The 21,182-nt window shown below is 45.0% G+C and overlaps 1 protein-coding gene across 1 annotated transcript; it reads right to left on the bottom strand.

The window, feature by feature from the left end:
* Positions 1–1,324: 1,324 nt before the first annotated feature.
* On the bottom strand, positions 1,325–8,471 carry LOC117347203 (dickkopf-related protein 3-like). The gene is made up of 4 exons (XM_033917796.1): positions 8,252–8,471; positions 5,642–5,816; positions 3,123–3,318; positions 1,325–1,474 (listed from the first exon to the last, which is right to left on the bottom strand). Exons 1-4 carry the CDS (start codon positions 8,414–8,416, stop codon positions 1,411–1,413), a joined length of 600 nt encoding a protein of 199 aa, XP_033773687.1. The 5' UTR covers positions 8,417–8,471; the 3' UTR covers positions 1,325–1,410.
* Positions 8,472–21,182: the final 12,711 nt, after the last annotated feature.

Raw genomic sequence — 21,182 nt, 5'->3', positions numbered from 1 at the left:
AAACCCTAAGTACAAGGCATCAACAAAAAATACAACAGTCACACAGTGCCATAAAGAATCAAGTGCTCAGAAATGATTTTACAAATATCACCCCAAAAATACCCAACCTCCCCCCCCAGCCCCCCCCCCCCCCCCGTGGATGGCACAACAAGAAGAAAGATGTCAGAGAAACACAGGTATGGAAAACACAGGTATGTATATGTATGAGTGAGTGAGGAAACAAGCAGCAAGCGCCAGAGAGCAGAAAAGAAAGAGGTGCAGTTCCCCATATCCTATGAGTGAAGCAGTAAACTCCTAGAACGATGCGGTAAAGCCGTCCAATAAGCCTCCCAAATCTCCTGAAAACGATCCCAACTACGGGGAACCCTACCGGACACAGCCCGGCGCTCCAGCAAGGCCAATTCAAAGAGTGAACGTTGCCATTGTACCACCGTTGGGATAGCCTGCTCCCGCCAGCACACTAAAATCGCCCGTTTGGCCAGTAAGAAAGCTTTCTGGACAAACAAACGGTGCCCTCCGGGCAGAGATCCCATCCCATCCAGTACATAAAAAAGAGCAACCAAAGGAGAACAAGCTGGCAAATTCGGCAGGAACGAACGAAGATAAGACCAAACCCGAGACCAAAACCGCTGTATACAAGAGCATGTCCAAAACATATGCCCCAACGTGGCTCCAGGAGAGGCAAACTTAGGGCAAGTATCCCTGTCAGCGAAACCCGCTCGAAAGGCTCGGACTGGTGAAATGAAAGCTCTATGCAAGAACTCATATTCCTGCTCCCGATGAATCATACTCCAAGAAACGGCCACAATGCTGCCAAAACCATGGGAAAGCACATCCGAGGCAGCCTTACTTTAAGTTTACTTTAGGCACATCTGAGATACCTAGTCCGAGGTCAGAGACTTTGTGGCCAGTCCTAGTTTTTGAGTTAACATCTCAAAGCAGTGTAGGATTTATAGTCCTTGATTCTACCTATTGAAATCAGTGCTGCAAGTCCCATAATGCACCAGGATGGCATTGTCAGAACTCCAGGGTTGCCCTAAAATCTCTCTGCTGGACCTGAACAGCTTGGAAGCTCTGCAGAACTGTGAAATGGTAAGAAGATTAATAGCTGGCTATGTGAGCTTTCAAAATATGACACAGTTAGCAGCAGGTAGCACACTCTGCTTCTTTTGTATATACAGTACTTTACTTGAGCTGGGTTATACTAGGAGGGCAGGATGTGCCAGGAGTTGTAATAATAAATACTTTTGCAATATAGCAACCTTTGCTTAAGCACGCTTTAAAATCTCAACAAATCAGAGAACAAACCTTTTCTGTAGCTCCTTTTATTTAGAAAATTCATTAGCTGTGTCTTGTATTTACATGGTATGTACAAAGAATAAATATAAAACCGTGCCTTCAGGTTTGGTGTCAAGGTGAAAAAAGCCTCAGGCATCTCCAGTCCTCTGCCTCCTGCCAGTATTCAAAATCCTTCCTGCAGTGGGGGATGGGGGAGGGCGTAGAAGAAAGAGCACAGTGAGTCACAGCATTGAAAAGCAGCCACCTGGTGGCCACCAATGGTAGTAAACTAAGTTACAGTACATTGCTTTTCTATTGTCTGGAATACAATACACCAGTGTTCCACAAATTTTTTTTTTGCTCTAGCACACTAATGGAGCAAATGTTTTTCTGTGGTACACCCTCAACCCCATCCCCAGCCTCACCCCATACGAACCTTGACTTGCTTTCTCTGACCTCAGGGCTGTGTCTGGACTCTGGAGGGCCTCCGAGCATGCATAGATGGCGGCATGATGATGTAACGTGTATGCGCACAACATCATCACATCGACATCCACGCATGCTCGGAGGCCTTCCAGATACGGCCTCGAGCTCAAGGAAAATGAGATGAGGTTTGAGTTGGGAGTGAAGAGGAGGAGAGGTGGCACACCCAGAATCTCACTGCAGCACACAGTTTACAGTTCACTGCAGTAGATTCTCAGTTAACTAGCACCCAGGGGATTGATAGATGTCAGATAAATGTAGTTTCTTATTGCTTGAGAGTTACTATTAAATATAGGCCTAACTAATACTATACAGACAAACTACTAGGGAAAGTGTGGGTGTACTCAGGTGTGGCGTGCCAAGTTTATATTTAAATTTCTGCCAGAAATTGATTTTATTTTCATTTTTATTTAAAGTATTACAGTATTTCTTAGATTTTTTTTTTTTTTTGCTGGTTGCTTGAAAGTTCTGGTTGCTTGAGTTCCGTTTAACAGAGAGTCTACTGTTCACTCATCTGCCTTCATAAAAGTTGCCCAGAAGCAGTCCATGTATGTGTCCTGGCATCAGGTAGTGGCATCAGGCTATGTCTGGTTCACTAGGTCAGTCTTCAAGGCACATCCAGCCAGTCAGGTTTTCAGGATATCCACAATGAATATGCATGAGATAGATTTGCATGCACATCTATCTCTTGTATATTCATTGTAGATATCCTGAAAATCTGACTGGATAGGTGTGTCCTGAGGAACACAACTCTAAGAAATTAGCAGAATTAGAAAAGGTACAGAGAAGGGAAGCAAAAACGGTAAAAGGGATAGGATGACTTCTGTATCAGGAAAGGCTAAAGCGGCTAGGGCTCTTCAACCTGGAGAAGAGATGGCTCGGCAGAAATATAATAGAGGTCTATAAAATACTGAATGGAATGCATCCCTTGTTTACTCTTTCCAACAATACCAGGATTAGGGGCATGCAATGAAGTTACTAAGTAGTAGATTTAAAAAAGCAGTCAGCTTAGCAGGGTTTAAAAAAGGTTTGTATAATTTTCTAAAACAAAGGTCCATAAGCCATTATTAAGATGGACTTGGGGGAAATCCATTGCTTATTCCTAAGATAAGCAACATGTTTTACTCTTTGGAATCTTGCCAGGTACTTGAGACCTGGATTGGCCTCTGTTCAAAACAGGATATTGGGCTTGATGGACCTTCTATCTATGCCTGTATGGCAAATCTTATGTCTGAATATGGTCAGAAATGATAGGGCTCCGGCTATAGACATGGCAGTCAATTGAACAGTTTATTTCACTGGTACATTAAGAGCTCTTTGAAAGAGAAACAATACTGGGCAAACAAAGAATTAGTATTTACTCTTTTGGAAGCTCCCCAATCCTGCAAATCAGACCTTCGTGACAGGGACAGATCTGGTTGATGCTAAAGGTGAGACCCCCTTCTGGGATGTAGCATCTGTCACCCAGTTTGAGACGCTTCTTGCAGATCATTTCACCATGATGTCGAGCACAGCACATTGAGGCTCCGCAGTCCTTATCCTGCTTACACCTGGCGCCTGCAGACAGAGGAGAGAAAAGATCCTGAGGGACATAACGCAAGGAGAGACACTTAATGAAGTTATATGGAAATACCTTTAAAACAAATAGGAGGAAACATTTTTTCACTCAAAAAACAGTTAAGCTCTGGAACTCGTTGCCAGAGGATGTGGTAACAGCAGTTAGTGTAGCTGGGTTAAAAAAAAAGTTTCAACAAGTTCCTGGAGGAAAAGTCCATAGTTTGCTATTGAGACAAGCATAATAGAAGCTTTTACTTGCCCTGGGATCGGTAACATAAAGTGTTATTATTTGTGTTTCTGCAAGATATTTGTGTCCTGGATTTGCCACTGAAAATAGGTGAAACATTGGTCTGACCAAATAAGGCTATTCTTATAGTCATATGGTACTTTCATGAGCTGTAACCTCCTGTCCGTCTTTTAAAGTTGCAGGCACTTGTTCTGGTCCCTGGAAAAAGTTGAACCCCAAAAGTGGTACTAAAACCTCTCGATGCTGCCCCACACCTGGTGAAAAATTTCTGACATTCCGCATACATTAAAAGCCATTGTTCTCTTCTGTGCTATGCTGCATAATGGCCTCATTACCATTCATGTTAATGCAGTAAGCGCCCATGGGTTTTGCACAAGTTAACTTCCGCACCCAACCTCTTTTCTATATTACATATGTGGCCAGTTCATGTATGGTACACTTCAGTTTCAGATAGTTTTCTCCATCAGCCCCTAAGTTTGTATCTAAGGCAAGAGTGTTAAGTGATTTGCCCAAGATTACAAGGAGTATCTGTTTTGCTTTTTGGTCTTACTCCATTGTAGGATTGGCTAAAACACTATATTCTAATTACGGAACTCAAAATAGACTAAAACTAATATTTCCATCATATAAAGCTTTTTCAGCTACCTTTTCCTATTGGGCTCCGAAGGATGCATTTGAAACTTAAATGTACCTACCTCAGCATACCTAAACAACTGATCATTTAGTCATTCAATTTCCTCTATTTTCTTAAAAGATTTTTCCGGTCATATCCCCGTTCCTTCGTCTTCTTCTTAATTGTGAACTTTTCTTTATACCATTGTACTTCCTCTCTATTCCTTTTGTTCCTGTAAGTCATTGTCCATTGTATGACTTGTATGTTTTATATTGTAAATAGGGGCGGTATTCTAAACCTCCCTTAAATGCCTTGTATCAACTATTTAGTTTTCGTTTATCTTCACGGCCCTCAGAGATGCCACCAAGGGTTCAATAAAAGATCATAACCCCCGGCTTTATGCACCCAGTCGTCACTGGGTCGGTCAAAGTGTCAAACTAGTTGAGTCTTACAGTGAATTATTTTTGTTCTCTTCTTTTTTTTAATAACTTAAGGTAAATATCATAAATATTGCTAAGAAATATTAAATCAATACTCAGCTTAACCGGGATGGTAGTTGACAAGGGCTATAAAAGCCAACATGTTTCACCCGTAGAGGGGGGTTTCCTCAGGGCTACTATCCCTTTTGAATAATAACTTCTCATGACGTGACCACCCGATCGAAGTTCTCAAGATCGAAGTTCTCAAGGGGGCCCTGAGGAAACCCCCCTCTACGGGTGAAACATGTTGGCTTTTATATCCCTTGTCAACTACCATCCCGGTTAGGCTGAGTATTGATTTAATATTTCTTAGCAATATTTATGATATTTACCTTAAGTTATTAAAAAAAAGAAGAGAACAAAAATAATTCACTTTAAGACTCAACTAGTTTGACACTTAGACCGACCCAGTGACGATTGGGTGCATAAAGCCAGGGGTTCTGATCTTTTATTGAACCCTTGGTGGCATCTCTGAGGGCCGTGAAGATAAACGAAAACTAAATAGTTGATACAAGGCATTTAAGGGAGGTTTAGAATACCGCCCCTATTTACAATCTGCATCTCTACCTTGTACTAATCATCAGTCAAGCCTACTACTCAATTTGTATGTTTTATAAGCATTTTTATCAAATTTTAAATAAACTGTAACTAAATATATTATTACATATTTCTAGGATAACAAACTATAATATTTGCTGCTCTGATATTAAGACTTTGCTGTTTAAGAAACACGTATTATCCAATCGATTGAATCTTAACCTAAGTTTGTTTTTTGTTTTAAGATTTTGTAATTCTTGGGATGATTGTATCCAGTTTCTTATTTTGTAAACCGCTTTGAACTGTAACCGGTATGAGTGGAATAGACATACGGGATAATGTAATGTTGAAACCCCTGGCTTCCCTGGTTCTCAGCCTGTCCAACTCCTTCAGAATTCACTGTTTTACAGCTGCTTAATATTTTGATTTCTATAGGCTCTTGATCACCTTCTTGGCCCCCTGGTGACATCCTGTGGCACTTGCCAAACATGCAGCCGAGTCCCCTGATGCACTGTGAGTCTTTCCGGCAGTACTGGCCCTCTTGCTGCAAGGGGACACACAGTCCAAAGTGCCGGTCACAGAACTGCCCTTTCCCACAGCTACGCTCTTGATCGCATGATACCTAAGAGGAAACCAGAGAGAACCAGCAGTCAGCATGTGGGAGGTGACTGTAAAGCCAGGATCAAGAGAAAACCCAGAGAGGGTTTCCTATATCATCCGGCACAACCTACAGCTTGGGACGAATCAAGAAATAAGGAAAGCATAAAAGGACCCTGATGTTCTTATTAGAGAATGACACGGGGACAAATTTTTTCCCGTCCCCATAGGAACTCATTTTTCCGTCCCATCCCCGCGAGTTCTTTTCCTGTCCCTGCCCCATTCCTGCAAGCTCCATCCTCATCTGCACAAGCCTCAAACACTTTAAAATCATAAGTAGCAACATTCTAGAGCTCAGATTGTGATGTCATAATGCCTCATTCCACCAATGCCTAAGCTCTGTCCTCATCTGCACAAGCCTCAAACACTTTAAAATCATAAGTAGCAACATTCTAGAGCTCAGATTGTGATGTCATAATGCCTCATTCCACCAATGCCTAAGCTCCGTCCTCATCTGCACAAGCCTCAAACACTTTAAAATCATAAGTAGCAACATTCTAGAGCTCAGATTGTGATGTCATAATGCCTCATTCCACCAATGCCTAAGCTCTGTCCTCATCTGCACAAGCCTCAAACACTTTAAAATCATAAGTAGCAACATTCTAGAGCTCAGATTGTGATGTCATAATGCCTCATTCCACCAATGCCTAAGCTCCGTCCTCATCTGCACAAGCCTCAAACACTTTAAAATCATAAGTAGCAACATTCTAGAGCTCAGATTGTGATGTCATAATGCCTCATTCCACCAATGCCTAAGCTCTGTCCTAATCTGCACAAGCCTCAAACACTTTAAAATCATAAGTGTTCGAGGCTTGTGAAGTTAAGGCAGAGCTTACAGGAATGGAACAGGGACATCGACAGGGAAATTGAGTTCCTGCGGGGACGGGGAAAAATTTGTCCCCATGTCATTCTCTAGTTCTCATGTCAAGAGATGACAAAGAGGAAATGCCTTGACTGTACTCTGACTCCCTGTTATAAAAGAAACTCTAGGTCAGCAGCTTACTTGAACTCCAATGCAGAAATGCTTGCGGTAGAGCCAGTGGCGTAGCAAGGGAAGGAGATGCCCGGCATCACTGTGCCACCCCCCCCCTGCACTCTTCCCCACTGCGTCTGTCCCCTGCACTCCTCCCTTGCCGCACACCCCCTCCCTCTACATACCTCTTGAAATCCTTGCTGGCAGTGGGCAGCATCTTTTACCTGCTGCTTGCATCAGCCTTGGCTGGCTCTGATGTCACTTCTTGGTCCCACAACCAGGAAGTGATCAGATGCAGCGCTGAGGCCGACGGCTTGTGCTGGTGAACGTTTGAAGGGGTGGGTGGGTGGGTGGAGAAGAGAGGTGATGGTGCCCCTGCCAAGGCGGCACCTGAGGTGGTCTGCCCCCTTTCCCCATTCCTACGCCACTATGTAGAGCTGCACATGGCTGTCTGAATGCATGATATACAAAAAGAAAACTGAATGCATATTTTATGCATTTGAAACCTATGGCAAATGTGGGAATGACATGGGGGCAAGGGAAGCAGGATGGCTTGGCTAGGGTGTGTTGGGGAAGTAGGCTGGTTTGGCTTGTCGGGGGCAGGGAAAGCAGAGTGGTTTGGCTTGGCAGGAGGCAAGGAAAGCAGGGTGGCTTGGCTTGGCGGAGCGGGGAAGCAGGGTGCATCAGGGAAGCGGGCTGGCTTGGCCTGTCGTGGGGCAGGGGAAGCTGGCTGCATCGGGGAAGCAGGGTGGATTGGGGGGGCAGGGAGACAGAAAGAAATGAAAGAGAGGATGCACAATCAGAAGGAAATGCAACAAGTCATGAAATCACCAGATAAAGGTAGGAAAAATGATTTTATTTTAAATTTAGTGATCAAAATGTGTCACTTTTGAGAATTTATATCTGCTGTCTATATTGTACACTATATTGAATGGGATCCGGAGGATCCGGGATTCAGGTGAATGGATCCGGGGGTCCTGTCCCGTTTTGAGGAAAAAAATAAATAAACGGTCACGTTACTAGACGCATGCATACAACGTTTCAGGGTGAGCACAGCTTCTTCTGAGCATGTCCAAACGATACATCATGATACATTGTGCCATGTGTCATTGATACATTGGTGCTTGTTTTTCTGCACCTATATATATGAGTCTTGCACAAAATGTTTGTACTTGAAATTTTTGAGATGCTCATGTTTAGGCACAAAACAAGGTGCCGATGTGTGCTTTCACTTTCAGTTTTGATCAGTCACGTGCACAAACTTGCACGGGCTTCCTTCTGCTTGCATAACAAGACAAACCTGTACTGTGTCTGCCTGTGTGAGCTAACGTCCACACAGAATTCCTCTGTGCATCGCTCGGCACGTACAACTAGCGTTCGGCCAGCAAAAGCCCACGGTTACTTTCTACGTCGGCAGCTCTGCTTACCTTGTGTTCCTGCGTGCCGACCGGAGGACGAGTGCTTCTAAAGAGCGCCGTGGCCTCCTCTGAGGTTTCATATGGCATAGAAAACATCCAGGCCCAGATAGAGCCCTGTGAGGCTGGCAGAAAACTCAGGAAGCAAAGCATCCAGAGCAACGCTGGTGTCCCCATGATCCAAGCAAAGCATGTATGTGCTCTACAACAGGATAGTGGGGAGTTTATATGGCTCCCGTTGTCCCTGTGCCCCGCTGCTACAACTGTTTGCCCCCATAATGGGGAAAGTGGAGGCAAACAGTATTAAAAACTTAACTAATCACCAGCCTTCTGCAAAACAACAAGCTATTATTAAGTCCCAGCAGCCAGGTTCCAGAAATACCAGGCTATAGCCTGGTACCCTTATCTTAATCTTTTTTCCCCCCCTGGGGATAGCTGAACAAGCAGCCAGTGGGGTGAGATTTACAGCTCTCATTTTTGGTACGGATGGGGCAGGTAGCTGCGGGTTAAGCTAAATTCTGCTGTATAGATTTGGGTAATGAGCTAAGGAGTTGTTGGGTGTAATTACCAGTCAAAGAGGTTGACAACAGGCGCCACATGCCCCAGAATAACCATTGTCAAAGGGCCCAGGGAGTCTCTCCTTATGTCACTTCTCTGGTGTAAACTGGTCATTTATAAAGCCTTATACGACTTTGTGTTTTGTTTGCCTTCCTACTGTAGTGAAGGAAAATTATTTGGTTTTGAGAAAAATGGATTTTGACAGGTTGTTTGTTGTTGTTTTTTTCAGTTCTTTATTCATTTTTTTTTTAACTTACAATAAGTGTAACAGTATTTATAGCATTTAAAATTCACGTACAACACTTAATATTCTGCTAAACATTATATCAGACTTTTCCCCTCCCCCTAATCAATTACACTCTTAAAATTCCAGAAAACCTATCATAAGCCCCATTCTTATATACCTTATTTAATGTTCAAATCAATAAAAATCCCTTCCCTCCCCTCCCCCCATTCTGGATATGTATTATTAAGAGAAAAAAAGAAAAAGAAATATTCAAATCATTACAATATTTTGTTAATGGCTCCCAAATCTCCTGAAAGGTTATTGTCCCTATTTTCTATCTACATGTTTCTGGGTGGTAGGTGTTAGTGCCGTCACGATTCCGGGGACTTTTTCCTTAACAGTCTACAGCAGAGATTTGCCATTACTTCCTGGCAGTAGTAATGGATTACTGCAATATCGTTTATCTAGGTATCCCAAAGAAAACAGTACAAGAATTAAGAATAGTGCAAAACACTGCAGTTCGCTTGATCTTCGGATTGAGGAAAAACGACCACGTCAGCTTTTACTACAGAAGGTTGCACTGGTTACCAATGGAGGCGCGAATAATGTTCAAGTTTGCCTGTATTTGTTTCAAGCAGGTCTGGGGACTAGCACCTTCTTACCTACTACCACATTTCGTACTACACAACCCCACACGGTCAACCAGAAACCGTAACATATTTACATACCCAAAGATTACAGGCTGCAAATGCAAATCCTTTTTGGACAGGTCCTTCATGTTCCAAGCAAGCAAACAGCAGTCCTGGCTGGGTAATTACATCAATGGAGCCAGGCTGACCTATGGCGCCTTCCGGAGAGCATTTAAAACTCTACTGTTTGACAAATTCATCTCCTAAACAGAAGCCTCGCTACTTACAAAGTTATATTTTCCCTCTGTCAATTTCTGTGTAATATATTGTTCCCTCACTTTCTGCATTTTGCAATCCGCTGATTGTCCAGCATTATTCCTTGGGTTGCATACATGAGATCTAAATTACATACTTAAGATTCATATTTTCCTTTTAACTATTTCTTGTTAATAAGTTGTACCCTCACTACTTGCATTCTGTAATTCGCTGACTGTCTAGTTTTATTCTGTAATTCGCTTTATCCAGTATTTTGCTTTATTCTGTAATCCTCTTCATTCTGCAATTCGCCTTATTGTCCAGCTCTATTCTAAAATTTGCAGATTGTCCAGCTTTATTCCTTTGGTTGCATATAAGAGATCTATACTACATACTTAAGATTCATATTTTCCTTTTATCTATTTCTTATGTAATAAGTTGTACCTTCACTTCTTGCATTCTGTAATTCGCTGATTGTCCAGCCTTCTTCGTTGTGAACCGCCTAGAAGTCATTGTCGACTGTGGCGGTACAGAAGAATAAAGCTATTATTATTATTATTATTACCTTGGTTCTAGACGCGACCATGTGGAGCTTCTGAGATCTGTAGGCCTTCATATTTGCCAAGCATTCAGTTATGTATGGGCTCCAGACCTTCTGATGTAAGAACATAAGAAGTTGCCTCCACTGAGGCAGACCAGAGGTCCATCTCGCCCAGCGGTCCGCTCCCGCGGCGGCCCATCAGGCCCATTGCCTGAGCAGTGGTCCCAGACTATCCCTATGACCTACCTCTGCTCCTATCTGTGACTGGCCTTATCTAAAGACAGATCCAGCGCGGGTAGGGTTACCATATGGCTTCGGAAAAAGGAGAATGGATTGAGATATCCGGGTGTTACCTCCATGGCTTTCAATGGAAGTCAAATCCAGATGTTTCAATCTGTCCTCCTTTTCCAGGAAAACAAAACAGGGAGAAAGATCTCCACGACTTCAAACATGAACAAACCAACCGTGGAGATGTTCAAAGGTCCAGGTGGGCAACTTTATTTCAAAACTCTGCCTAATTGTGCGAAGGCTTGACATGCACATGTTTCGGCCTAACCGGCCTGCCTCAGGAGCTTTGTTATTAACTTTAATTACTATGCAGAGCAGTACATATCATACATAAAAGCTTCTGAGAAACACACTTCAGGATAAAGTTCTTGTGAGTACCATCCACATGATAAAGCAGTAGATAGGAGGGGCCTTAAACAACCTGGGTCAATCAGAGCCTCAAGCCCCTCCCCAGATGCACCGGCAAGGAGCCTAAGGCTCTGATTGGCCCAGATGCATAAGGCCCCACCCATAGGAGGGGCCTTAAACAACCTAGGCCAATCAGAGACTCGGGCCCCTCCCCAGATGCACCGGCGAGGAGCCTAAGGCTCTGATTGGCCCAGATGCATAAGGCCCCACCCATAGGAGGGGCCTTAAACATCCTGGGCCAATCAGAGACTTGGGCCCCTCCCCAGATGCACTGGCGAGGAGCCTAAGGCTCTGATTGGCCCAGATGCATAAGGCCCCACCCATAGGAGGGACCTTAAACAACCTAGGCCAATCAGAGACTCGGGCCCCTCCCCAGATGCACCGGCGAGGAGCCTAAGGCTCTGATTGGCCCAGATGCATAAGGCCCCACCCATAGGAGGGGCCTTAAACATCTTGGGCCAATCAGAGACTCGGGCCCCTCCCCAGTTTGCACCGTGGAGGGGAAGGCCTGTCATTTTGAAGAGGTGGGTCTGCTGACCAGAGGTAGTAGGCATCCTTCCAGCCAGCCATCTAAGTAAGGTAAGGGGGAGAGGGCGGAGATCATTGGAGGCACAGGGGGGTGTTGCGTGTGGGTGGGAGAGAGTGAGCCTCTCTACCACTGCTGAGGGGGTGTTGGAAGTGTGTTGTTTGCGGCAGAAGAGAGTGGGCTTCTCCCACTACTGGGGGGATGTTGGGGTGTGTGTTGCTTGGTGACAGGAGAGAGTGGGCATCTCTCCCGCTGTTGGGTGGAGAGTTGCTTGACTTTAGCAGTTTGACTTCGGTTAGCTATAATACATGCAGTAAGGCTCAAACAAATGGTACTAGAGCCCACTAGGGCCCAGGCCATCCTGGACCTGGTACTTACAAATGGGGAAAGCGTCTCGGAGGTCTCGGTGGGAGAAAAGCTGGCCACCAGTGACCATAACATGGTATGGTTTAACCTTAAGAAAGGCTTCCCTAGGTCACAAACAAAAACAAGAGTACTCAATTTCCGAGGCACTGACTTCGCACGCATGGGAGATTTCGTCCATCAGACGCTGCAGGCTCATGAAGTAACTGATAATGTTGAAACTATGTGGTCAACCTTGAAATCGACCCTTCATGAGGCAACTCAATGCTACATAAAATCGGTAACCAAACAGCAAAGAAAAAAGAAACCCCAATGGTTCACTGATGAGGTCTCGTACCTCGTCAAAGAGAAGAAAAGAGCATTTCTCGTATACAAATGCTCGGGGGAAAAAGAAGCAAACATTGTATACAGGGCAAAGTCTGCAGCGGTCAAAACAGCAGTCAGGGAAGCCAAACTTCAAATGGAAGAAAATTTAGCGAAAAACATTAAGAAAGGGAACAAATCCTTCTTCAGGTACGTTAGCGACAGGAAAAAGAACGCAAACGGGGTAGTACGCCTTAGAACGCCAGAAGGGAACTATGTGGAAACAGATTCCGATAAGGCCAAACTGCTGAATGATTACTTCTGTTCAGTCTTCACCTGTGAAGCACCAGGACACGGGCCACGGCTTGAAGCAAAGCAAAGCATGGAAGACCCATTTCAGAATTTTGATTTCACACCAGAAGATGTTTACAGAGAACTGTCGAGACTCAAGGTGAACAAAGCCATGGGACCGGACAATTTGCATCCAAGAGTGCTCAGAGAGCTATGCGATGTTTTGGCGGAACCGTTAGCCATGCTCTTCAATCTCTCCCTAAGTACGGGGAGAGTCCCCCTGGACTGGAAAACTGCCAATGTTGTTCCTCTGCACAAAAAGGGTTGCAGAGCGGAGGCTGCGAATTACAGACCAGTAAGTCTCACATCAATAGTGTGTAAACTCATGGAAATTCTACTTAAAGGCAAATTAGACACGATATTGGATGAGGGAAATCTGAGGGATCCCTGTCAACATGGATTCACTAGGGGCAGGTCATGCCAATCCAATCTCATCAGCTTCTTTGACTGGGTGACAGGAAAACTAGACTCGGGAGAGTCTCTAGACATAGTGTACTTGGATTTCAGTAAAGCTTTTGACAGTGTCCCGCACCGTAGACTATTAAACAAGATGAAATCAATGGGGTTGGGTGAGAAACTAACTGCATGGGTCAATGATTGGCTGAGTGGAAGACTTCAGAGGGTGGTGGTCAACGGCACCCTCTCTGAGACATTGAAGGTGACTAGCGGAGTGCCGCAGGGATCAGTACTGGGACCGTCCCTTTTCAACATATTCATAAGGGACTTGACCCGGGGGCTTCAGGGAAAAGTAGCACTGTTCGCCGACGACGCCAAACTGTGTAACATAGTAAGTGAAAGCAATCTCAAGGATAATATGACGCAGGATCTGATCACGCTGGAAAACTGGTCCTCGACATGGCAGCTGGGATTCAACGCTAAGAAGTGTAAGGTCATGCATCTCGGCAGCAGAAATCCATGCAGAACATACACCTTGAATGGAGAAGCACTAACTAGGACTTCAGAAGAACGGGACTTGGGAGTAATCATCAGTGCAGACATGAAAGCTGCCAAACAAGTAGAGAAGGCCTCGTCCAAGGCAAAGCAAATGATGGGATGTATCAAGAGAAGCTTTGTCAGCCGCAAACCTGAAGTCATAATGCCACTGTATAGAGCCATGGTGAGACCTCATCTGGAATACTGTGTGCAATTCTGGAGGCCACATTACCGTAAAGATGTGCTTCGAGCCGAGTCGGTCCAGCGGATGGCCACTAGAATGGTCTCCGGACTCAAGGGTCTCTCATACGAAGAAAGACTGGGCAAATTACAGCTCTATACTCTAGAGGAACGCAGGGAAAGGGGTGACATGATTGAGACATTTAAATACGTCACAGGTCGTGTAGAGCTGGAAGACGACATATTCGTTCCCAAGGGACCCTCGGTCACAAGGGGGCACCCGCTTAAACTTAGAGGAGGGAAATTTAGTAGTGACACCAGGAAGTACTTCTTCACAGAAAGGGTGGTGGATCAATGGAACAGACTTCCGGTGCAGGTGATCAAGGCCACCAGCGTGCTCGACTTTAAGAATAAATGGGACATCCACGTGGGATCCCTACGAAGGTCGAGCTAAGGAACTAAGTCATATGCACTCAGACTTAATGGGGTGGGTCAGTAGAGTGGGCAGACTTGATGGGCTGTAGCCCTTTTCTGCCGTCATCTTTCTATGTTTCTATGTTTCTATGTTTCTATGTTTCTATTCCCCCCCCCCAAAAAAAAAGACTATAATTTGAGAATCATGTAATTTTTTTTTTTTTTTTTTTATTAGCCACAACACACGCCACAAGATGCACTTTTAACATTGCTGGCGCTGTACCGGCATCCCTGGACCAGTGATTTTTGTTGCCAAAAGCCAATGCTGCTGTTGGAGAATGACTCAGTGATGTTTAAGAATCCACCAGAGTGCTTGTTTCAATATTCGAGAGCCCATTTTCATGGCAGTGTCGGAGACTGCTAGAAAGTTTGCTAAAGACCGCGATAAGCCGTTTTGATAATCCGCCACTAAAATGCATGCAGGCTAAACCGTCTGGAACCAGTTTAGCGACCGCGTTAAAAGCCACCTTAAGTTTTGAGAATCTGGCCCGTAGTGACTGTTATCTTGGTTTAACTATTATGTTTGCTGAATATCACTAATTTGATAAAAATAAGTCCAGTCTTCCTGGTGCTCAAACTTCATTTTGGCCTATCTGTTGCTGTGACCACAGAGCATTCGGAAGCACAATGTTAGATAACATTGCATTCAGGTAGCGTGGAAATGCCAGCACCAGTGCCAAAGACATGACCAGTTTTAAATCTAGGAAGGAATGCTCAGAAGGACCAAGAGAAAAGGCAAAGCAGCAGGTAGGTAGCAACTGTCCTACATGCTGAGTGGGGAAAGAGCAGGAATATCTCAACACTTTTGATCTGATGTTCTGATTTCTGTATGTTCAGCAAGAAAGTGCTGGGCCTGCATATCATATATGTAAACCGCCTTGTAGAGGCCGATCACATTTCGGTTTTGATGCCAAAACCAGCCTGAAACTGTGTTCGGCCTTATTTTGCTTTAGTACAGAAATGTTTGTGCACATACTCGTATTACACCTCTCCTCAAGTCACTTCAGTGGCTCCCCATCCAGGTCCAAAAACAGTTCAAACTCCTCTTACTGACCTACAAGTGCATTCATTCTGTAGCCCTTTGATATCGCTCCACACTTATCTTCCCCTATGCTCTCCTCCCCCCCCCAACCCATGTACTCTGTTCACTGGGCAAGTCCCTCCCATCTGTACCCTTCTCCTTCACTGCCAATGCCAGACTCTGTCCCTTCTATCTTGCTGCACCGTATGCATAGAACAGACTGCATGGGTCATTACATCAGGTTCCGTCTCTATCGGTATTCAAATCCAAGCCAAAAACCCATCTTTTCAAGGCTGCTTTCAACTCTTCTCCCACTCACCATAAAATTACCTTTATCCATCCTATCATTCTCTCTGTAAGTGACTCCCCAACCCCTATATGTCCTGACTCTCTGTCCAAATTAGATGATAAGCTCAAGCATGTATAGGGCTGCGTATGCCTTTTAGTGCTATAGAAATGATAAATAGTAGTGGTAATTGTTCGGCTGGAACCAAAGCTATATGCACATCCCCCACTCCCTCCTCTTCCCCCAATCAAAAAGAGCCTTCCAGATCTAACCTCTGGTGGCAGCCCCCTCCTAAATCCTCCTTCCTGGCAGTAGCCCCCTACTGGTTCTACCTTGTTGATGGGTAGTAGGTACAGGAGCATCTTCACTTGCTCCTGTGCACAGCTGGTTCCAGGTTAAAATGGCTTCTGGGACGTCCAGTGCAATCTCGCAACACCACTGCTGGAAGTCCCGGCACCAATTTTGAGACTGGAACCGGCATGGGCAGGAGAGAGGGAGGATCACTCCTGCCTGTGCCGGTTCCAATCTCACAATGGCTGCTGGGAGCTCAAGTGACAGTCTAGCTAACCATTTTAATCTGGAGCCAGTTGTGCACAAAAGTGAGTGGGAATGCTCAGTGTTGGTCAAAGTACTTAAGTAAAATAAAATGTACTTAAGTAAAAATAAATGTACTTAAGTAAAAATAAATGTACTATAATTTCATACTTAGGTAAAAGTATAGTGAAAGACACATTAAAAAATATTTATTTATTTAAGGGGTGCCCAGTTAGGATAAGGCCATAGTGGACAGACTGACTGAATTCTTTGCTTTGGTCTTTACGGAAGAAAATGTAATAGAGCTTCCTACACCGGAAATGGTTTTCAAAGATGATGATGCCTTAGAACTGAAAGAAACCTTGGTAAACCTGGAAGACATACTAAGCCAAATTGACAAGTTAAAGAGTGATAAATTACCTGGACCGGACGGTACACATCTCAGGTTACTGAAAGAACTAAAACATGAAATTGCTGATCTACCGTTGGTGATCTGTAACCTATTGATAAAATCGTCTGTAGTACCTGAAGATTGGAGGGTGGCCAATGTTAAGCCGATCTTTTAAAAAGGGTTTCAGGGGAGATATGGAAAATTACAGACTGGTAAGCCTAACTTCAGTGCCAGGCAAAATAGTGGAAACAATTATAAAATTAAAATTGTGGAACTGGTAGACAAACATGGTATAATGGGACAGAGTCAGCATGGGTTCAGCTAAGGGAGGTCTTGCCTCATACATTTGCTTGACTTCTTTGAAGGTTTGAATAAACATATAGATAAAGGTGATGTGTATCTAGATATTCAGAAAGTTCCTCATGAGAGGCTCCTGAGAAAATTAAAGCCATGGGATAGAAGGCAATGTTCAGTTGTGGATTAGGAATTGGTTATCGGACAGAATACAGAGGGTAGGGTTAAATGGCCATTTTTCTCAGTGGAGGAGGGTCAATAGTGGACTGTTGCAGGAATCTGGGGCTGGTGCTATTTTAACTATATTTATAGATGATCTGGAAATTGGAATGGCGAGTGAGGTGATTAGTGCAAATGACACTACACTGTTCAAAGGACTAGATTCACTAACCTGCCCGATCGTGACCGATCCGTGTCCAATCCTGGCAGGTCCGATGGATTCAGAAACCAATAATATTCTAATGGGGGCGATCGGAGGAACGCCCCCATCCGCCAACACGGATCGCTATTGTGCAATCCTGATACATGCGCAGACCATCTGCTTTCCCTGTAGATGGTCTGCGCATGTATTTGTTTTTGCTGCATTTTTTTTTTTTTTTTGGGGGGGGGCGACTCTCCTGCTATCTCTTCAACTACAAAGTTGTCTTGAAGGGCGATCCCCGGCGGCAGCAGCCTCTTTAAAAGGCTAAAACTCCCCCTGTTCAAACTCAGGCTCCCTATGACAGAGACAGTCGATCAAAAAGTTTGCAACAGTTTGCTTTGGATGAGCGCCAGGCACTCTCCATACACAAGAGGATGGGGATTGGATAGGAAGCTCAGCTAAAACTCACTGGTCCTGACTCTTCTGCTCTCTGCCGCCTTCCCTGCAGTGCGTGCCCGCATGTTTAAAGCGGGGCTCGTACTGCAGGGAAGAAGGCAGAGAGCAGGAGAGTCGGGGCAGCAGAGATCAGTCTGGGCAGCAGAGAGCAGGGTGTGTTTGGATTCGGGGCAGAGAGCAGGGCGGCGAGAGGAGCTAAACAATGCAGCCAACAGCCACTGCTCTCCACCCCCAGGACTTCTGCAGAGTAAAGGCAGTTAGATTGGGGCAGCAATGGAGATGGAGAGTGGGAAAGGATGTTTGCGACTGGTCCCCAGCAGTCGCTTCTTGGGTTGATTGGCCAGCCCAGTCGGTTTGCAAAATTTGTTTAGTGAATTGTGTCCCTGCCTACTTTGCATGCCTTTCCCTCATTTGCATGCACGAATCAGAATTGGATCAGCAGAGAGGTAAGTGAATCGGGTCGCTAAGGGATCGCAAACCGATTGGTACGCGATCGGTTTGCTTTGTCTCTCTAGCCCAAAGCTGTTAAAATGATTTCAGATTGTGAAAAATTGTAGGCAGACCTTAGGAAATTGGAAGGCTGGGCGTCCAAGTGGCAGATGAAATTTAATGTGGATAAATGCAAAGTGAAGCACATTGGGAAGAATAACCCAAATCATAGTTACCGGATGCTAGGGTCCAGCTTGGGGATCAATGCCCAAGTAAAAAGATCTGAGTGTCATTGTAAATAATACGCTTGAAACCTCTCCAATGTGCTGTGGTGGTGGCAGCGGCCAAAACAAACACACAAGATGCTAGGCATGAGAAAAGGGAAGGTAAACAAGACTGTTATAATGCCTCTGTATCGCTCCATGGTGTGACCTCATCTGGAGTATTGCATTTGATTCTGGTCCTCTTATCTTAAAAAAGATATAGTGGAACAAGATAAGGTTCCAAGAAGAGCGACCAAGATGATAAAAGAGTTTTTTCTAAAAATTTCCAGCCAAATGTTTAGCTACTTATTGAAATATATCATATGCTTTCTTTGAAAGGTTCCAATTAGATAAAGAGACGGCTGTTCAAACTAAAACTTAATAACATGTTGTAACACAGGCATATTGCTTTTCCTATTGGTTAATATGTATGAAAAATGTTCCTCTCTCCTCTTTGATGAGGATTCTTATTGCCTTAGAATACTGTATGCATTATATAATGTTATATTCAAATAAATTAAAAAAACAGCCCCCCCCCCCCCCAAGATGAAAAAAAGGATGGAACTCCTCTGGTATGAGGAAAGACTAAAGAGGTTAGGGCCTTTCAGTTTGGAAAAGAGACGGCCGAGGGGAGATATGATTGAAGCCTACAAAATCCTGAGTGGTGAAGACAAGTGATGGTACAAGTGGATCGATTTTTCACTCCGTCAAAAATTATAAAGACTAGGAGACACTCGATGAAGTTACAAGGAAATATTTTTTCACTCGGAGAATAGTTAAGCTCTGGAACACATCACCAGAGGATGATAAGGTAGCTGGTTTTAAAAAGGCTTGTTCCTGGAGGAAAAGCCCAGAGTCTGCTATTGAGAAAGACATGGGGAAAGCCACTACTTGCCCGGGATCGGCACCATGGAATGTTGCTACTATTAGAGTTTTTGCCAGGCACTAGTGACCTGGATTGGCCACGGTGAAGTGGGATACTGGGCTAGATGGGCCATTGGTCTGACCCACTGGATAGAAACATAGAAAAATGAAGGCAGAAAAGGGCCATAGCCCATCAAGTCTGCCCACTCTATTGACCCTCCCCCTTAACTACCCTCTGAGAGATCGCACTCTGATGACCCATCCCCTTAACTCTACCCTCTTACAGATCCGACATGGGTATCCCATTTATTCTTAAAATCTGGCACGCTGCTGGCCTCGATCACCTGCACTTGAAGCTCATTCCAATGATTAACCACTCTTTCGGTAAAGAAGTACTTCCTGTTGTCGCCATGAAATTTTCCGCCCCTGATTTTCAGCGGATGCCCTCTTGTGGCCGAGGGCCCTTTAAGAAAGAAAATATCATCTTCCACCTCGAGACGACCAGTGATATACTTAAATGTCTCAATCATGTCTCCCCTCTCCCTTCGTTCTTCGAGAAAGTATAGCCGCAATTTGTTCAGCCTTTCCTCGTACGAGAGATCCTTGAGCCCCGAGACCATCCTGGTGGCCATTCGCTGAACCGACTCAACTCTCGGCACATCTTTACGGTAATGTGGCCTCCAGAATTGTACACAGTACTCCAGATGAGGTCTCACCATGGTTCTGTACAATGGCATTAGGACCTCGGGCTTCCGACTAACAAAACTTCTACAGATACAACCCAACATTTGACTAGCCTTGGATGAAGCCTTCTCCACTTGATTGGCAGTTTTCATGTCTTCACTAATGATCACCCCTAAATCTCGTTCTGCTGCAGTTCTAGCCAAGGTGACTAGAAGTCTGTTGTGTTAGAGAGACAAGAATTGCTACCAGCTTTTGCCTCAATTGTGCTTTAAAGTGACCCAACTCATCGCTGTTCTCCCCTTATATTTAGGATGAGGAAGAAGTCTGACTCCTTCATCAGGATCTGTGATTGTTACACTGACATGCCAATGCTCAGAACTCCAGCGCTGTAGGGAACAGTGCCAGGAATACTGCAGAAACAGTGCAGAAAACCACTTCCCAATGTTTAACACTAAAAGCATTGAGCATTGGGAAGTTAAGGAGGATAAACTTGCCTGGTGGATGCATACCCAGTCAAAATTGGGGCGCCGGGATCCCCTGCTTTATGTTTCCAGGTTAAACTAGGACTTTGAACTGTACAGCCAGTGGCACAGCGAGGGTGAGAGGCGCCCCTCCCCTGCCCTCTTCTCCATCCCCCACCCCATACGCTCCTTCACTTCCCTTCCCCTGTACTTCTTTAATATTCCCGGCATGAGCAGCAAGCAACCCTGACCTGCTGCTCACGCTAGCGTTGGCTCTTCCTCTGACATCACTTCCTAGGCGCAGGTCCAGGAAGTGACATCACAGGAAGAGCCAGCGCTGGCACGAGCAGCAGGTTGGGGTTGCTGCTCACACCAGGAACGTTAAAAAGGGACAGGGGCGCACGTGTGCAGTAGTGGGAGGGAGGGGGAGGGGAGGACATGTGCCGGTGCACAGGGCAGACCATCCCCACCCACCACCCCTTACTTGGCCACTGTGTACAGCACAAAAGGCAGTATTTTTGAAAGGGTTTTTGCTCTCATTCTGTGCTTGTGCTCCTCATAAGAACATAAGAACATAAGCAGTGCCTCCGCCGGGTCAGACCATAGGTCCATCCTGCCCGGCAGTCCGCTCCCGCGGCGGCCCAAACAGGTCACGACCTGTCTGCATCACCAGAAGGGGCTCCCTTGCCACCTTGGTTTCTCATTTAAGTCCTATCTTCCCATCGTAGTCCTAACCCTCCGGTCTTGCACATGCACGACCTGTTGGGTTTCTATACTCATTACCTGGTTAGTTTTCTATACCTGTGTTACATCCCAGCACCTCTCTCAGTATCCCACGATCCCTTTATCCCTCAGGAATCCGTC

The sequence above is a fragment of the Geotrypetes seraphini genome, chromosome 13 (assembly GCF_902459505.1).
Source record: "Geotrypetes seraphini chromosome 13, aGeoSer1.1, whole genome shotgun sequence".
Lineage (NCBI taxonomy): Eukaryota > Metazoa > Chordata > Amphibia > Gymnophiona > Dermophiidae > Geotrypetes > Geotrypetes seraphini.
Note: the sequence above shows the minus strand (reverse complement) of the source record. Positions and strands in the feature narration are given on the sequence as shown.

Bases quoted from the DNA above. Each gene is read 5' to 3' on its own strand.
- LOC117347203 (XM_033917796.1), bottom strand. From the start codon at position 8,416: ATGGGGACACCAGCGTTGCTCTGGATGCTTTGCTTCCTGAGTTTTCTG. The intron at 5,817-8,251 runs GTAAGCAGAGCT...GTTTCCTCTTAG, and splicing joins TCGGCACGCAGGAACACAAG to GTATCATGCGATCAAGAGCG. The intron at 1,475-3,122 runs GTAAATACTAAT...CCCCCACTGCAG, and splicing joins ATTGGGGAGCTTCCAAAAGA to GAAGGATTTTGAATACTGGC.